The sequence below is a fragment of the Ruditapes philippinarum genome, unplaced genomic scaffold (genome assembly GCF_026571515.1).
Source record: "Ruditapes philippinarum isolate M1 unplaced genomic scaffold, ASM2657151v2 ctg745_1_1_1_1, whole genome shotgun sequence".
Lineage (NCBI taxonomy): Eukaryota > Metazoa > Mollusca > Bivalvia > Venerida > Veneridae > Ruditapes > Ruditapes philippinarum.
In genome coordinates, this window is record NW_026852306.1 from 85,344 (window position 1) to 106,522 (window position 21,179).

Sequence of the window (21,179 nt, forward strand, 5' to 3'; positions counted from 1 at the left end):
GGATCAATGCTGTTCGCTATCAGTTTCTCTACTTGCAATAGGGTTGGAAAGCGAACAGCATGGATCCTGATCAGATTGCGCGTATGCGCAGAATGGTCTGGATCCATGCTGGTCGCAAACGCACTATGCTGGTTTTGTCGTGACGCGGCTCAGTTGTTTTATGTGTATGTCAACTATAAAAATATTATATAGCACACCATAGCATCGCATGGCGCAGCAAAGCATAACATTAACGTAACGTTATGTAACATAACGTCTTCCTTCCTTCCTTCCTTCCTTCCTTCCTTCCTTCCTTCCTTCCTTCCTTCCTTCCTTCCTTCCTTCCTTCCTTCCTTCCTTCCTTCCTTCCTTCCTTCATTTCTTTCTTTCTTTTTCTTTCTTTCTTTCTTTCTTTCTTTCTTTCTTTCTTTCTTTCTTTCTTTCTCTCTTTCTTTCTTTCTTTCTTCCTTCTTTCCTTCTTTTCCTATAACGACAGTTTTACTGATTAAATTGATGTGATTTGCACGTCAGGGTGTGTGTGCAATATGCACAAATACAAACAAAATGAATTAAATTAAGTCAGTGCACAGAGCGGTGATTCTAATACAACATTCATTTGATTAACAAAGTTATCAGAATTTGGTAATTTATGGGTCAATTAGCAATTCATGGTTTAATTTGAAGACAATCAATTGTAATTAAGAAGAAATTAAAATATCGGTGACCGCCATTGTCTCAGTGAGACACCAGCTCGCCTGACCTTGTTTGTTCATAAACTCTGTTCCATACATACAAACAAAACAAAGCAAAGCAAAAAAGGTCAATACAATATATTTATTTAAAGGCAAATTATACAATACATTACAAAATTTTATTCAGCATAAAACATAATTATGCGATTTAGAAAGGGCGCACATGACAACGTTAAAATAAGAGTTAAAGAGCATGTTTGATTTTTCGTACTTGAAGAAAAGCGTGTACTATAAAATAATAAGTGATAAAAGTTACGAAACGTAAACAAAGCAGTTTTTTTACTTCATACAATATACTAAATCATATAATTATACTAATTGCTTAAAGTAAATGGCTAAATATTATTTTTATCGAAACTGTTACAAGCCCCCAAAATAAAAAGCTTTTGAAATATGAAAATAAAAGTATCTATAGGGCAAAGTGGGCCTTCAATAATTAATAAAATACAAGCATGTTGTTCTATATAAATGCGGGACCTGAATTATCGCAACAAAACATATCTTTCCATTTAAGTGTACACCTAGATAATGATTAAATAAAAAGTTGTCGAAAGAAATAAATAAATAAAATAGTATAAATAAATTGAAGTAAATAAACCGGCGTCATTTTGGGTTCAAGATGTCATGTATATGACGTCATACGACGTGACGTGACAATGTTTCTTTTTTTACACTACGCATATACCGTATATTTGCACACTTGAGAGTAAGTACAATATTGTTTCACGAGAAATGTAAGAATAAATAGTTAAAAATTATTGTATTGCTTTAAATAAATGTAAAAACCAATATTAAAATAAAAATATATCTATAGGCTTACATCAAAAGCAAAAAGGTTGGGTAACAAGTTAGTAAGCACTTTACAAGCTTATTTAAGATAAAAGTACAATGATATTATAACCTGCCAAATTATCTCGGATACATACAAAATTATTTATGACAGCAACAGTTTAAGTTTGAACCTACCTATAGTTAACTAATTAGCTAAACTGGTACGGTCCGGACTCCTTTTACAGAAGAAATTAGAACAGCCCGCTGTTTACACCTCAACAACACGTTTGCCTCAGATTACTGCCGTCTTTGGAAGTATGTGAATTCAGGTTATTTTTTCTGTGCGTTAAAAGTCATGACGGTATGTAGATTTATATGAATATTTTGGTAATTTTTTTTTGACAAATATACATATCATAATTATATCAATGTTAAAACAATACATGGTTATTTTTTCATAGATGTTTATCTGTTAGGATTGTACGCTGAAATTAATTTTACCTTTATTCAAACGTTGTTGACCGTTTAATCGTTGGTAAACGTTTAGATTACATTCATTTTGTATTTGCGGTGCGATTTGCAATGTATTAAGCATAAGAAACATAAAAAAGGGTTTCAAATCAGTTGACTTCTTGACAAAAAAGCACATTTTTTGCATATACAAAACGTATATTTTTATTACTTTTATTACCAAAGTAAGACAAATTTGGAAATCTAGACAAATCGGAAAAATGTGCGTCTTATCGCTTGTGATGTGTAATATGAATTAATTTAGAGTCGGTTATGGATACCCATATGGGCGATTCATAGAAATACTTTAAAGAGACGTTTGGGAAATCTTTGTTGGAAGATAGTGCTTATTTTACAGATATGTCTCCATTCCAGAAGAAAAGATCGGTTCTTTGACTCTTTCACATATAAAGAGAAAAGATCCGTTTCTAAGAAAGGAAAATTTCTATTTGATTAAACGCCTGTTGTTATGACAATATTCAATTGCTTTGTACATAGACGCGTTACAATTATTTCTAAAATATCAGTTATAGATACAGTTATAAATACAGTTCTGAAATAAATGTGTCAATAATGCACATACATGTATGTTCATAAGAAAATAAAAGTGTTTATGTTACAAAAAAATCATAGAAAATGGATCAGGTGGAATACATGTATATGTAAACAAATGGCCATGTTTAACTTATTAGGAATAAAATCTGTAACTTAATCAATTGTTTAGAATAAACTTATATTTTACAAGTCGTATTAGTTTCATAATTATGTCTCTTTTGTACACTCAGGTATTCTAGAAAAGTTTAGAAAGTACCAAGTTTTCTGTTTTCTTTCGAAATTTAACATGCTCTAAAACATGATCAAACCCAAGTTTGCCCTTTTGCCCAAAGTAAAACAAAATTCGTTTCTGCGTTTAAATATTTCGTCTAAAAGACTGTTTCTATGGTTATTTTGAGTTGTAAATAATCAATTTCACGGGCCTTAAATAAGAAGTCTGACAATTCTTCCACTGAGCAAAAGTGCCCGCTTTGTCAAGTTGTTTTATTGTTGTTGTTTATTTATAGATTTACAACAAGAATGGAAGCTTAGCAGTAACACTAGTGCAACAATTGACAACAGCAACTACCAGAACAGCGCAGGTAAATAAACATTAATATCTTCAAGGGCGAGGACGTGAATTAGTTGAACGTTTGGTGCTAGAGAGCGAAATGGTGACAAAATTGACAAAATGGCTGAATTCTAAAATCGACTGTATCAAATTAATTGCATTGTTGAATGCACATGCTAAAAAAAATTCAAAATAACATACAAAAACAATTTTGCGTCAGTTTGTTAACGTAAAGTTCGCTTTTTAACACCCGCCGTTTAATTAATAACAAATGAAAACCGGCGGGTATTAAAAAACGAACTTTACGGGGAAAAAACATGGTTACATTCGGATAGATTTGACTGCTATTGATTGGTTAAGATCGTCTTCGCCCCGGAACCAAGTGCATATGGCTTGAGCCAAGTGGGCAACTGCTTTAATTGTCACCGTTTTCATGCATTATAACACACCCCTACTAAACAGTGGCTCTTTCACATTTTGGTGATCTGTTTAAATGAGAGCCTTCAACGCTTCAGTCCGCTGAAAAAGCAGTTCTACACATTTTCCAAAAATATCCTGTTTAAAGAATTTGCTTGTTTTTCAAATATCGAAGAATGCTATGACATGTAGAACAATTCGCAGCTCAAAGCCTTTGTTAAGTATGTGTGTACTAGAATGGTTACTGAATAAAGGCATAATTTAACTTGTTTCTTATTTTCGCATCATTCAATGGTAACAATAATTATAGTTATCATTATCATAATTTGGTAAAGATGATTTTGAATGACTTACCTTTGACTTATGTTTTTTTTTACATTTTGTTTTAATTCCTAAAATACTTGGTTTGATTCTTCAATGTCATTTCAATGTAATCTATAGTATCAATATTTCTTTAGATTCGTATCAGGGACAGACCAAATTACTAAATTAAATGTAATTTGAACTTGTGGTCCAACCCTTTTTCTTTCAAAATGATTTTTTATACTTTTCCTATATACAATGTATTTGCATTGTACATCTTGTTTAAAAAAATGAAAGGAATGACATATGTTTAAACTAAACATATGTTTTCAGGCAATGAACAAAACCAATGTTACAGGCGGTGCAGCCCCCGGTCCCGGTGTTGGCATACAACTTGACGATGAGGATGACTTTGCCGAACGGGATGTAGATAAATGGAACAATGTGCAGAAAATCGTCGTGGTAAGTGTATCTTTAGAGTAGTCATCTCTGCTTATTGACCAAGCCCCCTATTGCATTTATATAACATATTAATCAGGCATTGGTAACCAAACTTTGACATTCAATTACTTTAGAATATATTTGAAGCTTTGCACCTCAGCATACAATCATAAAAATGCTATTTATTCAAGTTAAAGAAATGGAAATAATGAAGAGAATTCCTTTTTTTCCATATCAAAATATATAGTTAGGAGCACAGACGTCACATGATGATGAAAGTCATATGACGTAACGTCGAAATTCAAATGTAAATATCGGCCGTTACATAGAAAATCAATCGTCATTTTTTCCCTTTCTGTTTTATTTTTAAATTTTCGTACCTACGTTCGTTATTGTTTGTCAAAAAATATCAAAATTATACAAAATAATGAACAATAAATTCAAAGCCTAAAAAATATAAAATATCAAAATATTGATAAAATTGTTTGTGATGGCAGGGATCTCTGTACTAATAAGGGAAGATAATTACGTAGGAGATAATATTCTACGCTTAATGCTGGATTCCAAATGACCAATCAAACTAGGAATAACTTTAAATGGAGCACTTTAAATTTTAAAGAACTATTTTCTATGCTGATCCTATTTTATGTGTTCTATTTTTAGATTCTTTATGACGTGAACATTGCATTTGCCATTATCCAATCAGTGATAGGCCTACTTCTATTCCTCACTATCCTTGACAAGAACCTGCGGGGAAAATCACAAATGTGGTACCTGTATCACTTGACGTTACTCGTTATTTTCACCGGACTTTTTCTTCACCCATTTGCACACGGTGAGAATTATACAAAGGACAAACAGAGTTGTTACTTTTTGATGTACAGTGCGGAGTATATCTTTTTTGGTGTAGGGATGAACGTTATTCTAGTAAATTTGGAAATATTTTTCACAAAGATTCTTACGCTTCAGAAATGGGAGTCTAACCCGTTCTACAGATTTTTAATGTCGATGGCGCTCGGGTGGCTTATCGTCTGTATGATTATTTCCCACGTGATTATCAATAACAATTATGGAAGTCAGGACAAATACAAGTTCTGTTTTGTCCTCAAAGACCTATCAGTTCGACGGGCAAGAATTGTCTTTCGCGCTCTCATACCGGCAATCGTCTGCTTCCTGTTTTTAATTTGCACCGTAGTTACGTATTACCTGAAACGGTCACGGATCACTTTTACGACAATGACTGGTGAGTTGAAGGAAATCCGGACAGAGAGCCGCGACGACGAATCACAATGGCTTATGTGTCAAGTCTTCATAAACATTGTGTATTTGACTCGAGCACTAACCATTGTGGCTTTACACTTCAACGGTATCATACGTACTCCGGATGAATATTTAGTTGTTGTATTTGTTATATTTGTTCATGTACAAACACTGTACACTTTACCATTCTGCATGTTTTTCATTTACGACGTGCGCCAGTCACTGAAATGTCTCCTACTCAAGGTCATACAAAAATTGTCGTTTGGTAAACTAAGGGTAGGAGATGACTTGGAGAATCTGGCTGTAAGTTTTGGAAACCCATCCCATGTCGGGACCGATTAGGAGATTAATTTTGAGTATTACATTAACTTAAACATATAATGATGAAGTTCAAGCTTCGTAATAGATTTATTATCAATGATATACTAGTAGTTTCCAATATGCATATATTTGTATACAACAATTAAACAGATATATAGTCGTATGTGTTGTTGATTTTAAATATAAGAAAAACCATATGACGTCTTAGTAAATGTGCCGCATTTTCATGATAAGTTTGTGAAAGCACTAAAGAGTATAGGCCTAGATTTGTTAGACATTGTCATGGAATTTCTTTTTTTCAAGTACGGAATTTAAGAAGACTGATCACCAAGCGTATCTGAATACATGAATTTGTTGCGTTACTTCAAATGAATATGCTCAAAAATTGCCGATCAAGTCCAGGCTGTTAAACGTGTATAAATAGAAATAGATACCAAGGTTTTGTTTTAAGAGAATTAAGTATACTTAAGCTATGCAACATTTTAGTTTATAGACGTCTGGATGCATTATACAGAAACAAAATATGAAGGTCAGCATCAGCAATGTATTACCTAATCCCTAGCCTTCGTAACTCGGAGAATAACGGAATTTTTATATCTAGATCGGAACTTTTTTTCCCACAACCTATGGAAACAAAAAGATATATAAATTAACCCTAAATGCTCCCGGCACGGCAAGATGGGTTTTAGCCCAAGTATTTTTGCGCGAAAACCAAAGCATCCGGCTTGGGCAGCGCGTAAAAGGGGGGTAATCATTTTTTCTTTTGAAAATGACTCATAAAATAGATAACCGTTGCATTATGAACGAACGAGAAAGAATGAGCGGATTATCTGCTGAACAGTAAATGCAACATGTGTCAATTTTTGTGTCCTATAGTCATTCTTTTGATGTTACGGTAATGTACAATGATACAGGTGACATTCCTCACTAACAAGGTAAAGATCTTTCGGAATGTAAAGTGAATTTGGCTAGTGTCAACATCCATTTTTAAGTTGGTAAGCATACTTTCCTCTTCTTTTTTTACATATTTTGCAAGTTATATGCTACTTAATTGAGGCTCTGTGAAAGTTGCAGATAAGTTTTAAACATGGTTATCTATACATGCAATATATGTTTTGAAGGCCATAGCTTTAAAGATGCAAATGCAACTCACCTGACTAAAGTTATTTAAACTTTTGCCTAATTAAAAATAAAGTCTACGTACCAAAAGTAGTTAAATTACCAAGAAGCATACTAAATTTAACTTTGTGTAGAGGTTTATATAAAATCTACGTAAGAAAAATAGTCAAAACATGACCTTTTTGCAAGGAGCATAACTAACATTACTTTGCGTAACGGTATATTGAAAATAAAAACAAAAAATAATTTATACATGTAAAAAGCAAAAGCGGCGTGCCTAATTAAACGACATTTTTGATTGGCTGACTACACTGAATGTAGCAACATATAGATCTACATGTGTTATTTATGATTCATCCTTTCGTTAAACCCAACAGCTGATTATCGCCGAAAATTAGATATTCTGCCAGGTGAAAACTTTTGTTTAGAAAACGAAAGTAGCCATGTACCCGGATATAGAACCGTTTTCGACTGGGATGTTAAAAGTGTCTGAACTTCACAGTATCTACTATGAGGAGTCCGGAAATAAAGATGGCAACCCAGTTGTTTTTCTGTAAGTACATTTTAAAACAGATTTACAATCCATTAATCATATTACAAATTATGATAACATTTTCGCAATTTATCTTTTTTAATTAAGTTAAATATATTTAAAGTTTCTATTTATTTGAAGTTTCTATCAGTAGAGCACCGATCAATATAAACCGTCATAATACCATTTGTTTTTAAATTGCAGTTTAATTGCAATTAATTCCTAGGAATAAGTTGCATTTACTACAATGTACATGTACACAGTTTTAGAAAATAATGGGCAACAATCCCTTTTTACAGCTTAATTCTGTTCGGTCTGTTCCGTCATATTTCGGTAAAATACGTACAGACACAAAATGATATCAGACGAAATGATATTATATTTATCGTCTGGTAACTTATAATTTATTCAACAACTTGTCCCTATTTTATGACCAGGTCAAGATACTGTACATGTTTGATTAGTACCTATTTATACAATCAATGTACATAATCTTAATGATACAAATTTCACAGCGTTTATGTGGGGGACTTTGAAGCACATATTCATATTAAACCAGTATTTAGTTGGGTTTTTTATTAAGAAGAAAAATCCAAACAAATATGTTTGTTCAATATTTGATACCCTTTATATACAAAAATAAGGATTTTTTTTTACAAAAACAAGAAGTTCAAATGTGTATAAAAACTTGTACGTTGTCAAATGCATATTATTTGAAATTGATTTTGTAAATGATAAAACATTTCTTTTTAATTATTGACTCTTCGAGCATGTAACCAAATCCTAAATATTAATGATCTTGACTTTTTAGAAAATTTCGCTGGTAATTAAAACTGTACATACTGCATATACTAAAATATGCATAGGTAATTGATATTCATTTTAATTTTAATAAGAGTGCATATACAACATGCAGTAATATAGCAAATAATGAACAAGTGAAATAATAATTACAATGTAATATCATCATTAAACAGACATAAACTAATATACTTGTAACATGTGAGTTAAGAAACAAAACACATTTGAGCCGCGTCACGACAAAATCAACATAGTGGGTTTGCGACCAGCATGGATCCAGACCAGTCAGATCAGGATCCATGCTGTTCGCTATCAGATTCTCTACTTGTAATAGCGTTTGTAAGCGAACAGCATGGATCCTGATCAGACTGCGCGGATGCGCAGGCTGGTCTGGATCCATGCTGGTCGCAAACCCATTATGTTGGTTTTGTCATTACGCGGCTCATTTTTTCTCGTATAGGCATGGAGGACCAGGATGGGGTACTACAACTAGAGACCGTACATTTTTCGACCCTAAAGTTTACAGAATTATTCTTATAGACCAAAGAGGAACTGGAAAATCAACCCCAGCAGCCGAAATAAGAGTGAGCATTATCCAGAAGTAGTTCAAATTTATCGTGTACCAAATCTGAAAAAAAATTATGTCGGATCTTTCACCTAGCATACAGATTTTTTACTCATAAAATTTGTTTTTACGTCGACCATACCGTCAAGGATAACTATTTACGAGAAAGATATCTTGATATTCATAAATGCACAAAATGATAATCAAATGTAGAAAAGAGATAAGAAACCGGTGTCGCGTAAAAATCACGCACTTGTTGATAATTTAATTTCGCGCATGAATTTGTTATCTTACTTTCATTATGCATTTTACCTGTCCTGTTTTGAATTTGGAACATTCCATTACAAGATTAAGGAATTTCAATATCAAAGAATAGCCACTAAGCAGCAGAAATTAAATGGCTAACCAGGGCTGCGTTTCGTGGTGAAACCCTAAGGATAAATCAGATAAAGGAACCTTGTAAGAAATATATCCATGGATAGGATAACAAATAAAACTATGATTTTTAGGAAAACACAACTTGGGATCTTGTAAATGATATGGAACAACTTAGACAAAAACTCAATATAGATAAATGGGTTGTATTTGGAGGAAGCTGGGGATCAACTATGGCCTTAATCTATGCTGAAGCACATCCAGATAGAGTGAAGGCCCTTATAATCCGTGGAATTTACACATTTAGAAGGTGAGTACGAAGGGTAAAACTTCAAATGAAAATTACTTAATGCCGTGTTGCATTGTCATGTTCCGTGCTGCAGAGTCCAATGTCGTGTTGCATTGTCATATATTGTATCGTATCGTCAAGTGTCGTGTCGTGTTGCTATTTGTTACGTAAAATGCAGAAATCTTATTAATAGACCTCCTTCAACCAAGACGATAAATAAGTATTTTCGATACAATGTTTTTGTCGACCATCAATCACCTATTGTCTATGAATCCATGTACCGATGATGTAAATCATTGCGATAAATATGTCCATTTTGGTTTACTTTTGAACTGGGCTTTACTTATTTCAGGCGGGAACTGGCGTGGTTCTATCAAGACGGAGCAAGTTTTGTATTTCCAGATGCATATGAAGAATTTGTGAAGCCGATTCCTGAGGTAATATATCACTAACAGTTCCAATGTTTACAGCAATAGTTGCGGTATGTTTGGTGGCTGATGTACGCCATGCTATTTTGCATTTTGCCAACTGTGCCGTATCGTTTTGTATTTACATTCTCGACGCGAACAAAAGCAGAAGGATGACAAAATCAGACAAAATACGACACATATAGCGTGTCTTTTATTCGTATTGCATCTTCCGTGTCTTTGTTTTTTCGCGGCAAAAATGCAACAATACAAAAACACGAAGAAACGACAATCAAACTTTGTCCTGTTTTCACTTTTAACGTTTTTTCCTTTATTGCATTTCCGCTTTTCGTTGCACATTTACATTTTTGTATTTTTGCTTTTATTAGTTTGATATACTAAAGTATTTTATATCGATTGTGTTGGAAGCTTTAAGCTTATTAAAGCACTTTCGAATCCGCACTGAACCAACCAGAACTAAGCAATGGGTGTAAAGTTTGTTTTTTGTTTTGTTTGTTTTTTCTCTCGGAAACAACGGCTTGCCCCTAACGGGGTTTGAACCCACGCGGCCAGCTATCCTTGTCCGACGCGTTAAGCAATCGGCCACGCCGCCACTATTTTTGCTTTGTTACATTCTTCTTGTGTTTACTGTATGTTTGAGTTTTACTTCTCTCCACTGCTCTTTTTACTTGCATATTGCTAAACCTGAGCACAACAACAAGAAGCGACACTCCTCTACATCCGCCTTACATTTCTTTATTACAATGATCGAATATCACTGAGAGCTCAGTTTCCTTGTTACCATTACAGACTGAGAGATACGACATTATTGGTGCATTTTATCGTAGGTTAACTGGCAATGACGAGAAGGCAAAATTAGACTGTGGAAGGGCCTGGGGGATATGGGCCATCATGACAGCTCGGCTTTACATTGACCAACACGCTCTTGGTCAAATAGAGCAAAATTTAGAAAGTTGGGTACAGAAAGCAACTATAGAATGGTAAAATGTTATTTAAAACTTCAAAGTTCGTAAGATTAGGGAGTTTTACAATTGTTTGTATAACAGAATAGATCGAATGTATGTCTCGATGCATATATGACATTGACCTTTGATCTTTGTTTAGGCTTGTCATAGTCATTTTGTTTATCTACATTCAAACATGTGAACAAAGACCACCTAAAGGAGAGACCAAACAACATTGCCCATGACTTTACTGGTGAAGGGTGACCCCAGGCGCGCCTCTGAACATTATTTCAGGCAAAAACGGGTACCTGAATAAAATCACCGTCATATCTTAAGATAGCTTGGTAGATTTCTCACATGACGAATCCGAAGACGCTAAAGCGGCTTTAACCAACAGCGGTGAGAGGCAAGTGGTTTAAGTCTAACGACCTTAACCACTCAGACACGGACGACGTGCAAACATTATAAACAAAACGTGCGAAGATGATAAATGATATGCAAATAAAATAATATATTTTGTGTCCATTTTTTTCACTAGCCACTATGTTGTAAACAGTGCATTCCTGAAGACCGATGACCAAATTTTATCGAATGTTGACAAGATACGTCACATTCCAACGAGTATTATCCATGGTAGATATGATATTATCTGTCCCACAGAGACGGCATGGCAACTTCACAAGGTAAATGTCGTCAGAATAGACAGACATGGTATGTGACGTCATTTCTTAACAGTATAGCAAGCAGCAGTTGAGCACGCATACCCATTTCTTTCTTTATATTAAAGACCACAGTTTGGGTCCAACATTTTTCATTAACATTTTTTCTCAGAACTGAGGACGCACTTTATAGCTGCTTGTAATATCTTTAAAATGACGTCACATACCTCATGGTTCTGTCACGATTGTCACAAACAAATAAATGCATCAGTCTATTATTGGAATATCAACCCCACAATCGGACAAGTGCAAAGGGAAGAAACTATTTGTTTACATTTCCACAGTCCCGGCACTACCGGGCAAATACTGTACAGTAGTACTATAGTCTATAGTTTATTTTCGTGCCAACCAAAAAGCGTGCAATATGTGTCCTTACCCGAAGGACAAAGACAATGGTGGAAATTTAATCATCTGACTCAGTGGCTGTTCAAACAGGTTAAGATTTTGCAATGGATTTTTTAAACCAACATAATTATATGTCTTGTACTACTTAATAAATATTCAAATAAAGTTTCAACAGAGAATATTTGCATAAGTATACTTGACAGTAGACACACTTTTATAATACGTATGCAAGATTGATATAAAATCCTGGAAAGACAGATATTTTTTTATTATTTCCCAGAAATAACAAATAGATCTTCATCAGAGTAGAATGTTAATTGATATGTTAGTGTCTTCGTGCTGTTTTTCTTAAATTACTGCTCTTTAAGCCCGTTACTAAATTTAAAGCATATAAAGTATTTATAAATACGATTACATAACACATGTATGTTGCAATTTTTCAACCATGTCTATTTTAGCTCCTTCCTGACGCTGAATTTCATTTAATACCTGATGGCGGACACAGTACCAAAGACAAAGGATTGGAAGAAAAATTGGTAGAAGTAACCGACAGATACAAATACTTGTAGCTGAGCTGCTTACATAATAAGAATATCAAATGTGAATATATTTGATTGAATAAAGTAACAAATTAAAAATTAATTTTTTGAAAGTTTACTAAACATACAGTTACACCTCTGATAAAGCCAACGATCAAATAGAGACCGTAAAATATTAAACTGTCTCTTTTATTTTCCCATTTAAATAATTATACAATGAGCTACTTGACCAATCAACAAAAGCCGTTAATTTGATTTCCAAATGCAAATGTGTAAATTAAATGATTAAGTATAGAACTATTGATATAATACCTGGTGCACCTGTAACGCAGTAAATGTAAAACTTGTGCAGTAATTATGCAAAAAGAAAAGTGCAATCCATGGAAGAACATACCATGGTATGTAAACGGGCCGATATATTATATTGTATATCAAACCGAAATAATATGGCTAATAAGGCCTTTTCACATCCTGCTGTACGGATATACAGTGCACAGCTATATAATTACAGAACAGAACAGCAGAACATTCCCTGATAAATTAAAAGTCACTGCATAGATGCGCAATATATGAATAAATGAATATAAAACCTTAACATATCGCATTTATTTTTCTGTAAAATGCGTTTTATAATTATGTTATCAAAATTTGCCAAGTGATACTCGGCATTTCCTGTCTTTCTCATTCAGTGCTTACAGCACTTTGATTTATTTAAAGTTAAAGTATTTACACCACAAACACCAGTGCAGCTGTCAATTCCTTTTGGAATGAGAATTGCAATTTGGAAATCGTTTAAAATTTGGGAATTTATAAACAAACAAAAAATAGATAAACATTCACTTTTCAAAATTTAAATAAAATCTACAAATTTCTAAGGGTGAATTTTATTGAAAGCTATTTATCGCTAACAGGTGCATATGGTAAAATAACGCAATTGGTTGGGTAACAATCATCATTTCCTGATTCTGGGTTGATTTTTTTGGTTAAATTTTAAATTTTCAACATTTTTTTTCAGTTAGGATAAAATATAATCATTTGGCCTCTAATTCATGGAGGAAACAACAAAGCAAAAAATGGCCTATATTTCATAAAAAAAAAAACATTGTAAATGCAAACTCGAATGTTATAACCACTTTATTGAACTTAATACTCATTGGCATAACATTCATTATTTTGTTCTAAAAAAAGAAATAAGCTGGGTACACAAAATAACTGCGCAACATCAATATATAATAGAAAATGAAAATCAAATATGAAAATATAATGTTTAAATAAGTGAAATCATAGACACAACAAAATTATATCACATTTAATTTGGCACCACTAAACGTTATACACAGTCGCATAAATAAATGCATAAGTATAAATATTTAATCATAATTATGTGATATAATACAATAAATAGAGCATATTAAAGTTTCTTCTATAAATATAGGATTTATTTTCATTGAGTGGTATGAAAATAAATATGATAATTTTCATACCACAAGATGAAAGTAAATCCTGTATTAACTTTTGTCTTTTTTAATCTTATGAATAGGAAGAATTCCTTTTAATTTTGTGTACTGGTTGACAGAAGTCTGGCAAGACAACATTCAAAATACAGAAAAAATGTTTCACAGTAGTGAAAAATTAACTTTTACAATGAAAATACGGAAAATAAAAATACACATTTTATAAAATTTTCATTTCATCAATATTTCTCAATATTTCTTTTAAGTATAAAAAATAAAGATAAATAACTTTAAAAGAAAATGATATGTTTCAGTAGTTAATTTTGATTAAAATTTTACAAGTGCAAAAATATGTTTGATAAGTACAAAATTATAGAAATTTTAAGGTTAATGTGACACCGTTTTACAAATTATAAGCTTAATTTGACATAATTATACAGATTATTATTCAGCTTAAGTTAACATGACTCACAAAATACAAGATTAATTTCACACCATTTCACAAATTGTGAGCTTAATTTGACACAACTGTACAAAAAATAAGCTTAGTTCACACCATCGTACAAATTATTATTAAGCTTTATTTGACACAACTCAATTGCAAAAAATGTAAGCTTAATTTCACACCATTTTACAAATCATGAGCTTAATTTGACACCATTGTACAAAATGAATGCTTAATTCAACACAATTATACAAACTTTTAATTTTAAGATTACCTGTAACTTGTGTTTTGCACTCACTTAGCTATAAAACTCAAAAATCTATGTTGCTAATTTAAGATAAGTAATTTAATTAATTTCATGCAGCTTGCAAATAACATAATTAATCAAACTGTGCCAATTTGCAGATTGGCCATGCTTTAAAATATAGGTAATCCATTACCACCAACTAGTTTTACCAAAGAATTATAATGATTTGTGAAATATGATAACTTATTTTCAATTTTGAGGTCTGAATAAACTTATTATGATGATATATGACGTTTTGAAACAGAGTTATGCACTTAACTGCAGTTAATGTAGTTATGTGTAAAACATTTTACTGTCATTGTAGTTATGCACAAAACTAAAATTATTGTATATGTTAACAAAACTACAGTTATTGTAGTTATTCACCAAACAACAGTTATTGATTTTGAGTTATTCGATTTAATCACAGACCTGGCTAGCTTAAAAACATAACTCCTATTTCCTTTAACCATTTGGCTTCCGCATTAACATGACTTATTGTTTGATGCAATACATGTACTTTAATTTTTTTCTGTGATCTTGACCATGTACTAATTATTAAAATAAAAGAGACTTAGTCAATGGACGGATGAAAGAATTATGATATTATTCTCCTATTCTTTTGACAGACCTAGTGTTTTTTCATACTCTTTAAGCTGTTCAACAAAACCTGCATTAGGTCGAGCCGATGGTCGTTTACTTTTCACATACGAAAAGGCATCTTCGTATGTCATTTTTTCCGTTCTCATAAGATATCCGGTTGTGAACGTAGATGCCCTACTAACACCGGCATTACAGTGTAGGAACACGCAACCACTTTGTCTACCTTCGTCAATGAACTTGAAAGTGTCATCGAAATAGCTAAGAACTTTTGTATCAGGTGTGTCATTGACCTTGACATTCAGGTATTTGAGTTTGTCTGGGAAATAGTTTTTCACATACGTTCCTATGTTGACGATGTGCGTAACTCCATATCTAGCAAGAATATCCCACTCGGCAGCCACATCTTGTGAGCCTGTAAAAAAAGACAAATAAAGCTATCTTTATAAAGAATTTAAGAGTTGGAATTAAACATTTTAAAAAGTACATACATTGATTTGGCCCTTTCAAGTCCATAAATCTACAAGCCAGTTCAACAAAGGAAACCAAGATATATTGGTTGCTTATGATTTGCATAGCCTAGGCAAAAACAAATAAAACAGTAAAACTTACTGAATAAAGATACAGAAATATAATGTCAATGCAAGCTTTGCCATTTAAAAGGGACATAACTCTATAAAACGTGATGGAACAGATTGAAATTATCTGAAACTCTGAAATACATAATCAAGCACAAATATACTAGTGATACACCTAGGATTGATCTATTAACGAAAATCCCGAAAATGAATTAAGAAAAATAATGATTTTGCAGTAATATCACATAGACAACCAAATATTAATGACTATTTTCACATAGGTCCCTTGCACATGCTCAGGTGAATGATAAATGCATATTCTTTTTTTTCAATGCAATGAAAACACATAAAAGTCATTGAAATTAATCTACTGCTGGATTATTTTATTTAAGCACAAACTGACAAACTTGTAGCAACATTTACCAAAACTTAGATTGACCATTAAGATCAAATTAGTTTAATCCCTGAAAACTTGACATTGATATCAAGACCTTAAAAGGTCTCAAAAATTTATAACATCTTATCTGTTAAATAAAAATTTTGCCTTATAATTTAATGAAGTAAAAAATAAAATCTTAACTTACCAAATATGAGATTGTCTCTGATTTCCCCAACTTGAAAGTCCATTAGGACGTCCGCTACAAACCCATACTGGTCTCGGTTAGTGACCTCTGTTCTGATGTTTCCAGAGTCATCCTTATACTCCCGTATAACTCTACCATCCTCTGTTCTTACAGCTGTGTCTGAAATAGAAGATGTACTCTGAAATGGAATATTTACTCTTAATCATGTCTGAAATACATGCTTACTCTTAATCGTGTCTGAAATATAGTATTTACTTTTAATGATTAGATGACCTTATGTAATATATTTACTCTAAATGATATTACAAATGAAATATTTACTCTAAATATTGTCTGAAATAGAATATTTACTCTAAATAATATCTTAAATAGAATATTTATTCTCAATAATGTCTGAAATAGAGTCTTCCACTTATTTATCTTTTTAAAAATATGACTTTTTTACTCATTAAAAATAACAATTAATAATAATTATTATCATTCTCCATTTTAATTGTTGTAAATGCAAAGTTTCAGATAATATGAATTATTTGTATGCTTGTTCTTTATAGTAGGTAGTTATTTCAGACAATCACAAGTCATTTTATATGCAAGCTTTGAAGTTTGCAATTATATAAATACTGGTTATAACTACATGTACTTGCTTAGCAAAAAATATTACTAGCAATATACAATAATGATTTTCATACAGTAAGTACCTGTTTTGCGCAGCTGTTTCTTGTTAAAACTCTGCAACTGTGACAAGAGACTTGACATACCTGTTTCTTCTGAAATAATAAAAATACATTTCAAATGATTTAATGAATACTTCATGTCACAAAATACATATTCTATCAATGAAATAAGGGATTTTTTTTTTCTTTTGTAGCAAAATTCTTGATTGTGATCATTATGATATATTTTGTTTTCCATCAAGTGTATTGAACTTGTACAGCATTTTCATTCTTTCAAGTTAATAAAGTGTTCACTATTTCCCCACCCCCAAATAAAGGGTAGGGCCACATGTCCTAGTATTAAAATAACATATTTAGTGCAAAGTTGTCCCGATAGTTAAGGGGAGCGATGGCCTAGTGGTTAAGGTGTCTGCCTCTCAACCCAGAGATCATGGGTTTCGAGCCTTACTCGGGTCACGACCATGTTTCTCCATATGACACCAGTACTGGTTGGTTCTAAGAAGTGGACTCGAAAGTGATTAATATAAGTTGCAAGAACTTGTTTCGCATTTGAACTAATAAATAAATATGTTTATACCAATTGTTCCGATTTCTTTTGGTCTGATGAAATTAATTTTGTTCTGGTAAACTTTCAAAGTTCGCCAGACCAACTGTCTAATAAATATTTCATGTCCCAGGGTTCTCGGGGACGCTTATTTCGGCGTCCCGGTACGCATGTTTATTGCAGCTGGACGCAAATATTTCAGAGCAAGGATTCCACGTACGCTTAATTTTGCCCGGGGACGCATAAACATTACCGATTGTTTACAACCACAAATACACAAATGCGTCAGCGCGTGTCAGTCTATAGGTAGGCGGTCCTATGCACATCGACCCGTGAAGCAATTAGCCAATCAGCGATAACGCTTCCGATCATTATCACGCAATAGTGATCAGACTAATGTATACACGCGCTGTACAGTACATGTAATTACCAGATATATCACGAGGTGATAATTTTATATCTTTGATCAACAGTTGATTGGAAATTAGCAAATTTTACCGACAAAAGGATAAAATTATCGACTATTTACGCAGCAAGTTTAAAGACTGTTTTCTCAAATTACAATTGAGTGTAATTTTGAATGATTGTCGAATATTTTCGGCATTATAATGATTGTCGAATATTTTCGGCATTTTCTAGGCACAATTTTGCTTTAGTTTCATTCTTGCAAAAACTTTCTATAAGAGTATTAAGAATTTAAGATATTGTGCCCAAATGCCAGGTACACATACCCTTTTCTCTATCCGAAAATTGATCCCGAACATCGGCGATTTCACGTTCGCCAGAAACCCTAAAATTTCGCAAAAATTCTCGGTTTCCAAGCCAAACATGCGAATGAATTGTTTCTTTATTATTGAATCAACATTAAATCTTTAAATGTCGATCTTTAATTTGCCCCCTTTTGAAGATATTTGCTAAAATAATCATCGATCGGATGAATCTCTTACACACTGTGTGAATCTGTACACGATTTTCCTATTCATTCCGCTAAACGCTGCCTATATACATTTACGTTTTTTTTTTTAACAAATACAAACTTTTTGTCTTAAGAGTGGACTTATTTAACCAGAGAAAAATTTGATTTGGTATAAAAGTGAAAAAAAAGAAGATTTCCATGGGTTGATGCATTATAATGAAATAATTTCATAATAAATATTAACAACAAAACAATAATTATACTATGTAGTTCAGAGTTTCTTTTGAATAACTATTTACTTTGGAAGTCTCTTGAACATTCAAAATATCAGCAATGCTATTGTGAACATTGAATGACTAATCTGTAAACATATTAATTGCGACGTGCTTTTGGACTCCAACTTTTTCAGGGTTGGGAGTCCATGGACTCCATGTTTTAAAGTCCTAGTGAGAACCCTGTGTCCTTCGCATTGACTGGAATATTGAAGGATTTTGACCTCCTGATTATAAGGTAATAGGTTGTCTCCAAAGCTGGGATAACCATCATTTGTATAGATTCTAATCTCTATGATCGTATGAAGAAATGATAATAGATAAATTTGATTTAATCAGAGACAAAGATAACAGAGATGTGTGCTTGCTAAACTTAAAACTTTTAGCAAGTAAAACTTATTAACCAGATATCAAAATCAGTAAATTAATACATTTTCTAAAAGCTTATAAATTTGTCTATGGCTGCAGGTAAAAATATTTACAGTTCTCATTTAAATAAATGATCCATCAATTTTTAAAGAGAACTACTTAATTATTTTTGTTACAAAACTATTCATATGACAGAAAAACTGACTCAGTGGGTATGTTCTGCTAAGTTTTTCTAAGTGAAAGGCATGGAAAGTTACAAGTACCAATATTTTAACATGCAGCCATAGATAAAAGATAAATTTAACTTTCAAATGGAGTATAATATAAAAGTATCAAATGTACATCCATTAAGTTTAACTTGCTACAAAATGCCTATTTTTTCACTTTTTGACAGGCATGAGTGATATTTCAATGGTGTATATAGGTGCTGCTTATCTCTATTATCTACATCTCTGATTTAATAGTGAATATTATCGTGGACTAACCAGTTCTCAAACCTCTAAGCATTCCAGAGGTCTTTTAGTATAAATAAAAATATATCTTTATAAAAATTCTTTACATATGTACACTTTAATCTCCATGTAATATTTCTCTAAATTTTCACTGAAATTCAACTATTAAAAAAGCGCTTTATCCATCTTGGAAAAGCACAACCCTCTTTTTTAAAACTGACATGGCTTCTGAAAATAAAGAACCTATTCTCAAACCCCTTCAAGTATCTCTAAATTTTCACTGTTTAGTTTAGCCAATGAAGTGATTGTTATATGACTATCACATGACAATAAAGTGCCCTACAGGATGCAGGTGTCTGCTTTAAGATATTTTTGTTTCTAATATTCATTTTCACAAATAGTTAATGGTGTATAAACGGGACTTACAAAAGTAATAGCAATTTGTATGAAATTACGCTAAGTAATGAAATATGTAATGTAAATATTTGTTCCTTTGCACTGTTTTCATTTGACATCAGCAGACATGTCTGTCAGAAACTAAGCTTTTATGCACTCAATTTCAGGACATCATAGTCACTTCTAGTAAAAAAATAACAGCACATGAATGAAAGGTTTGAGAATAGGTTGGGTGTGAGATTAGGTACTTATACGATAATACATTAAAAATACCTGCTCAAATTGGTCTTGTATAACCTCTTCTTCAATCTTTGTATGGACTGCTCAGATTATTAACAGAGAAACCGTATTAATAGCTATGAAACAGAAATGAAATATGTTAAAATTATGTGAGATAATTACTATTTTTAGAAATGAAAAGCATAGTCTTGTAGAAATTTTCTTCGTAAGACAACTATAAGAGTTGTCGAATGAAAAATGTAGTTATCACAAAGTTGTGATTTATTTTATGATTAAAACAGATGAATACAAGGCCCTGTGATAAATATGATTCTTAATCTAACCTGCCGTTCTACCTTTTTGTTTGCATACTTGTATTTGTATTTGTTTAATTTCAACGATACAAATGGGGTAGATAATAAAAGGGAAGTAACTTTGCAAAATTATTGGTTATATTCCGTACTGTACCGTATCAATCCGTGCATAGATTGATTTTGGATGTCCGAGGCGCAGATGGTCTCAACCCGGTACGGAATTAGACCCAACCCGTTGTAGTCTAGAAAGTAGTTCTTTAAAATTTTGAAGTGGCCCAATTTAAGTCATCTCTAGTTAGATTGGTCATAATTAAAGTGTATTTATTGCATGTGTGTAGTTTTTGTGTGTTATATGATGTGTTTAAAAGTTGTTTTTTGTGTATTCTCCAGGAACTCATTTGTTGGCGGAAGGATTAAAGATGTACCACCCACCAGCAGTCAGGAGTTTTCAAAGTGGTGAATTTAAACTGTGTTACAACAGAGTGAAGATTTCTGAAAAAAGTAGATGGCTAACCTATTATATTTTGGGCCTCATTTGACTTAAGTAGTGTTGATGTTTAA

The 21,179-nt window shown here is 32.4% G+C and overlaps 3 protein-coding genes across 4 annotated transcripts; 2 read left to right on the top strand and 1 right to left on the bottom strand.

The window, feature by feature from the left end:
* The first annotated feature begins 1,742 nt into the window (after positions 1-1,742).
* LOC132756033 (uncharacterized) lies at positions 1,743-6,022 on the top strand. 2 transcript variants are annotated; one of them, XM_060747005.1, is made up of 4 exons: positions 1,743-1,817; positions 3,074-3,148; positions 4,171-4,299; positions 4,942-6,022. In XM_060747005.1, exons 3-4 carry the CDS (start codon positions 4,174-4,176, stop codon positions 5,878-5,880), a joined length of 1,065 nt encoding a protein of 354 aa, XP_060602988.1. In that variant the 5' UTR covers positions 1,743-1,817; positions 3,074-3,148; positions 4,171-4,173; the 3' UTR covers positions 5,881-6,022. The 2 variants fall into 2 exon arrangements, with proteins under 2 accessions (XP_060602988.1, XP_060602980.1); XM_060746997.1 differs by having other exon boundaries at positions 1,763-1,863.
* A 1,293-nt stretch (positions 6,023-7,315) lies between these two features.
* Positions 7,316-12,569, top strand: LOC132756052 (probable proline iminopeptidase). Its single transcript, XM_060747030.1, has 7 exons — positions 7,316-7,531; positions 8,772-8,895; positions 9,386-9,561; positions 9,893-9,977; positions 10,758-10,948; positions 11,451-11,595; positions 12,435-12,569. Exons 1-7 carry the CDS (start codon positions 7,422-7,424, stop codon positions 12,543-12,545), a joined length of 942 nt encoding a protein of 313 aa, XP_060603013.1. The 5' UTR covers positions 7,316-7,421; the 3' UTR covers positions 12,546-12,569.
* A 1,658-nt stretch (positions 12,570-14,227) lies between these two features.
* Positions 14,228-17,804, bottom strand: LOC132756060 (dual specificity protein phosphatase 19-like). Its single transcript, XM_060747039.1, has 4 exons — positions 17,714-17,804; positions 17,161-17,229; positions 16,463-16,621; positions 14,228-15,715 (listed from the first exon to the last, which is right to left on the bottom strand). Exons 2-4 carry the CDS (start codon positions 17,216-17,218, stop codon positions 15,315-15,317), a joined length of 618 nt encoding a protein of 205 aa, XP_060603022.1. The 5' UTR covers positions 17,219-17,229; positions 17,714-17,804; the 3' UTR covers positions 14,228-15,314.
* Positions 17,805-21,179: the final 3,375 nt, after the last annotated feature.

Bases quoted from the DNA above. Each gene is read 5' to 3' on its own strand.
- LOC132756033 (XM_060746997.1), top strand. The intron at 3,149-4,170 runs GTAAATAAACAT...ATATGTTTTCAG, and splicing joins CAACTACCAGAACAGCGCAG to GCAATGAACAAAACCAATGT. The intron at 4,300-4,941 runs GTAAGTGTATCT...TTCTATTTTTAG, and splicing joins ATGTGCAGAAAATCGTCGTG to ATTCTTTATGACGTGAACAT.
- LOC132756052 (XM_060747030.1), top strand. From the start codon at position 7,422: ATGTACCCGGATATAGAACCGTTTTCGACTGGGATGTTAAAAGTGTCT. The intron at 10,949-11,450 runs GTAAAATGTTAT...TTTTTTCACTAG, and splicing joins CAGAAAGCAACTATAGAATG to CCACTATGTTGTAAACAGTG. The intron at 11,596-12,434 runs GTAAATGTCGTC...TGTCTATTTTAG, and splicing joins CGGCATGGCAACTTCACAAG to CTCCTTCCTGACGCTGAATT.
- LOC132756060 (XM_060747039.1), bottom strand. From the start codon at position 17,218: ATGTCAAGTCTCTTGTCACAGTTGCAGAGTTTTAACAAGAAACAGCTG. The intron at 16,622-17,160 runs GTACTTACTGTA...CTTCTATTTCAG, and splicing joins GAAACAGCTGCGCAAAACAG to ACACAGCTGTAAGAACAGAG. The intron at 15,716-16,462 runs GTAAGTTAAGAT...CTTTTTTTACAG, and splicing joins CAGAGACAATCTCATATTTG to GCTCACAAGATGTGGCTGCC.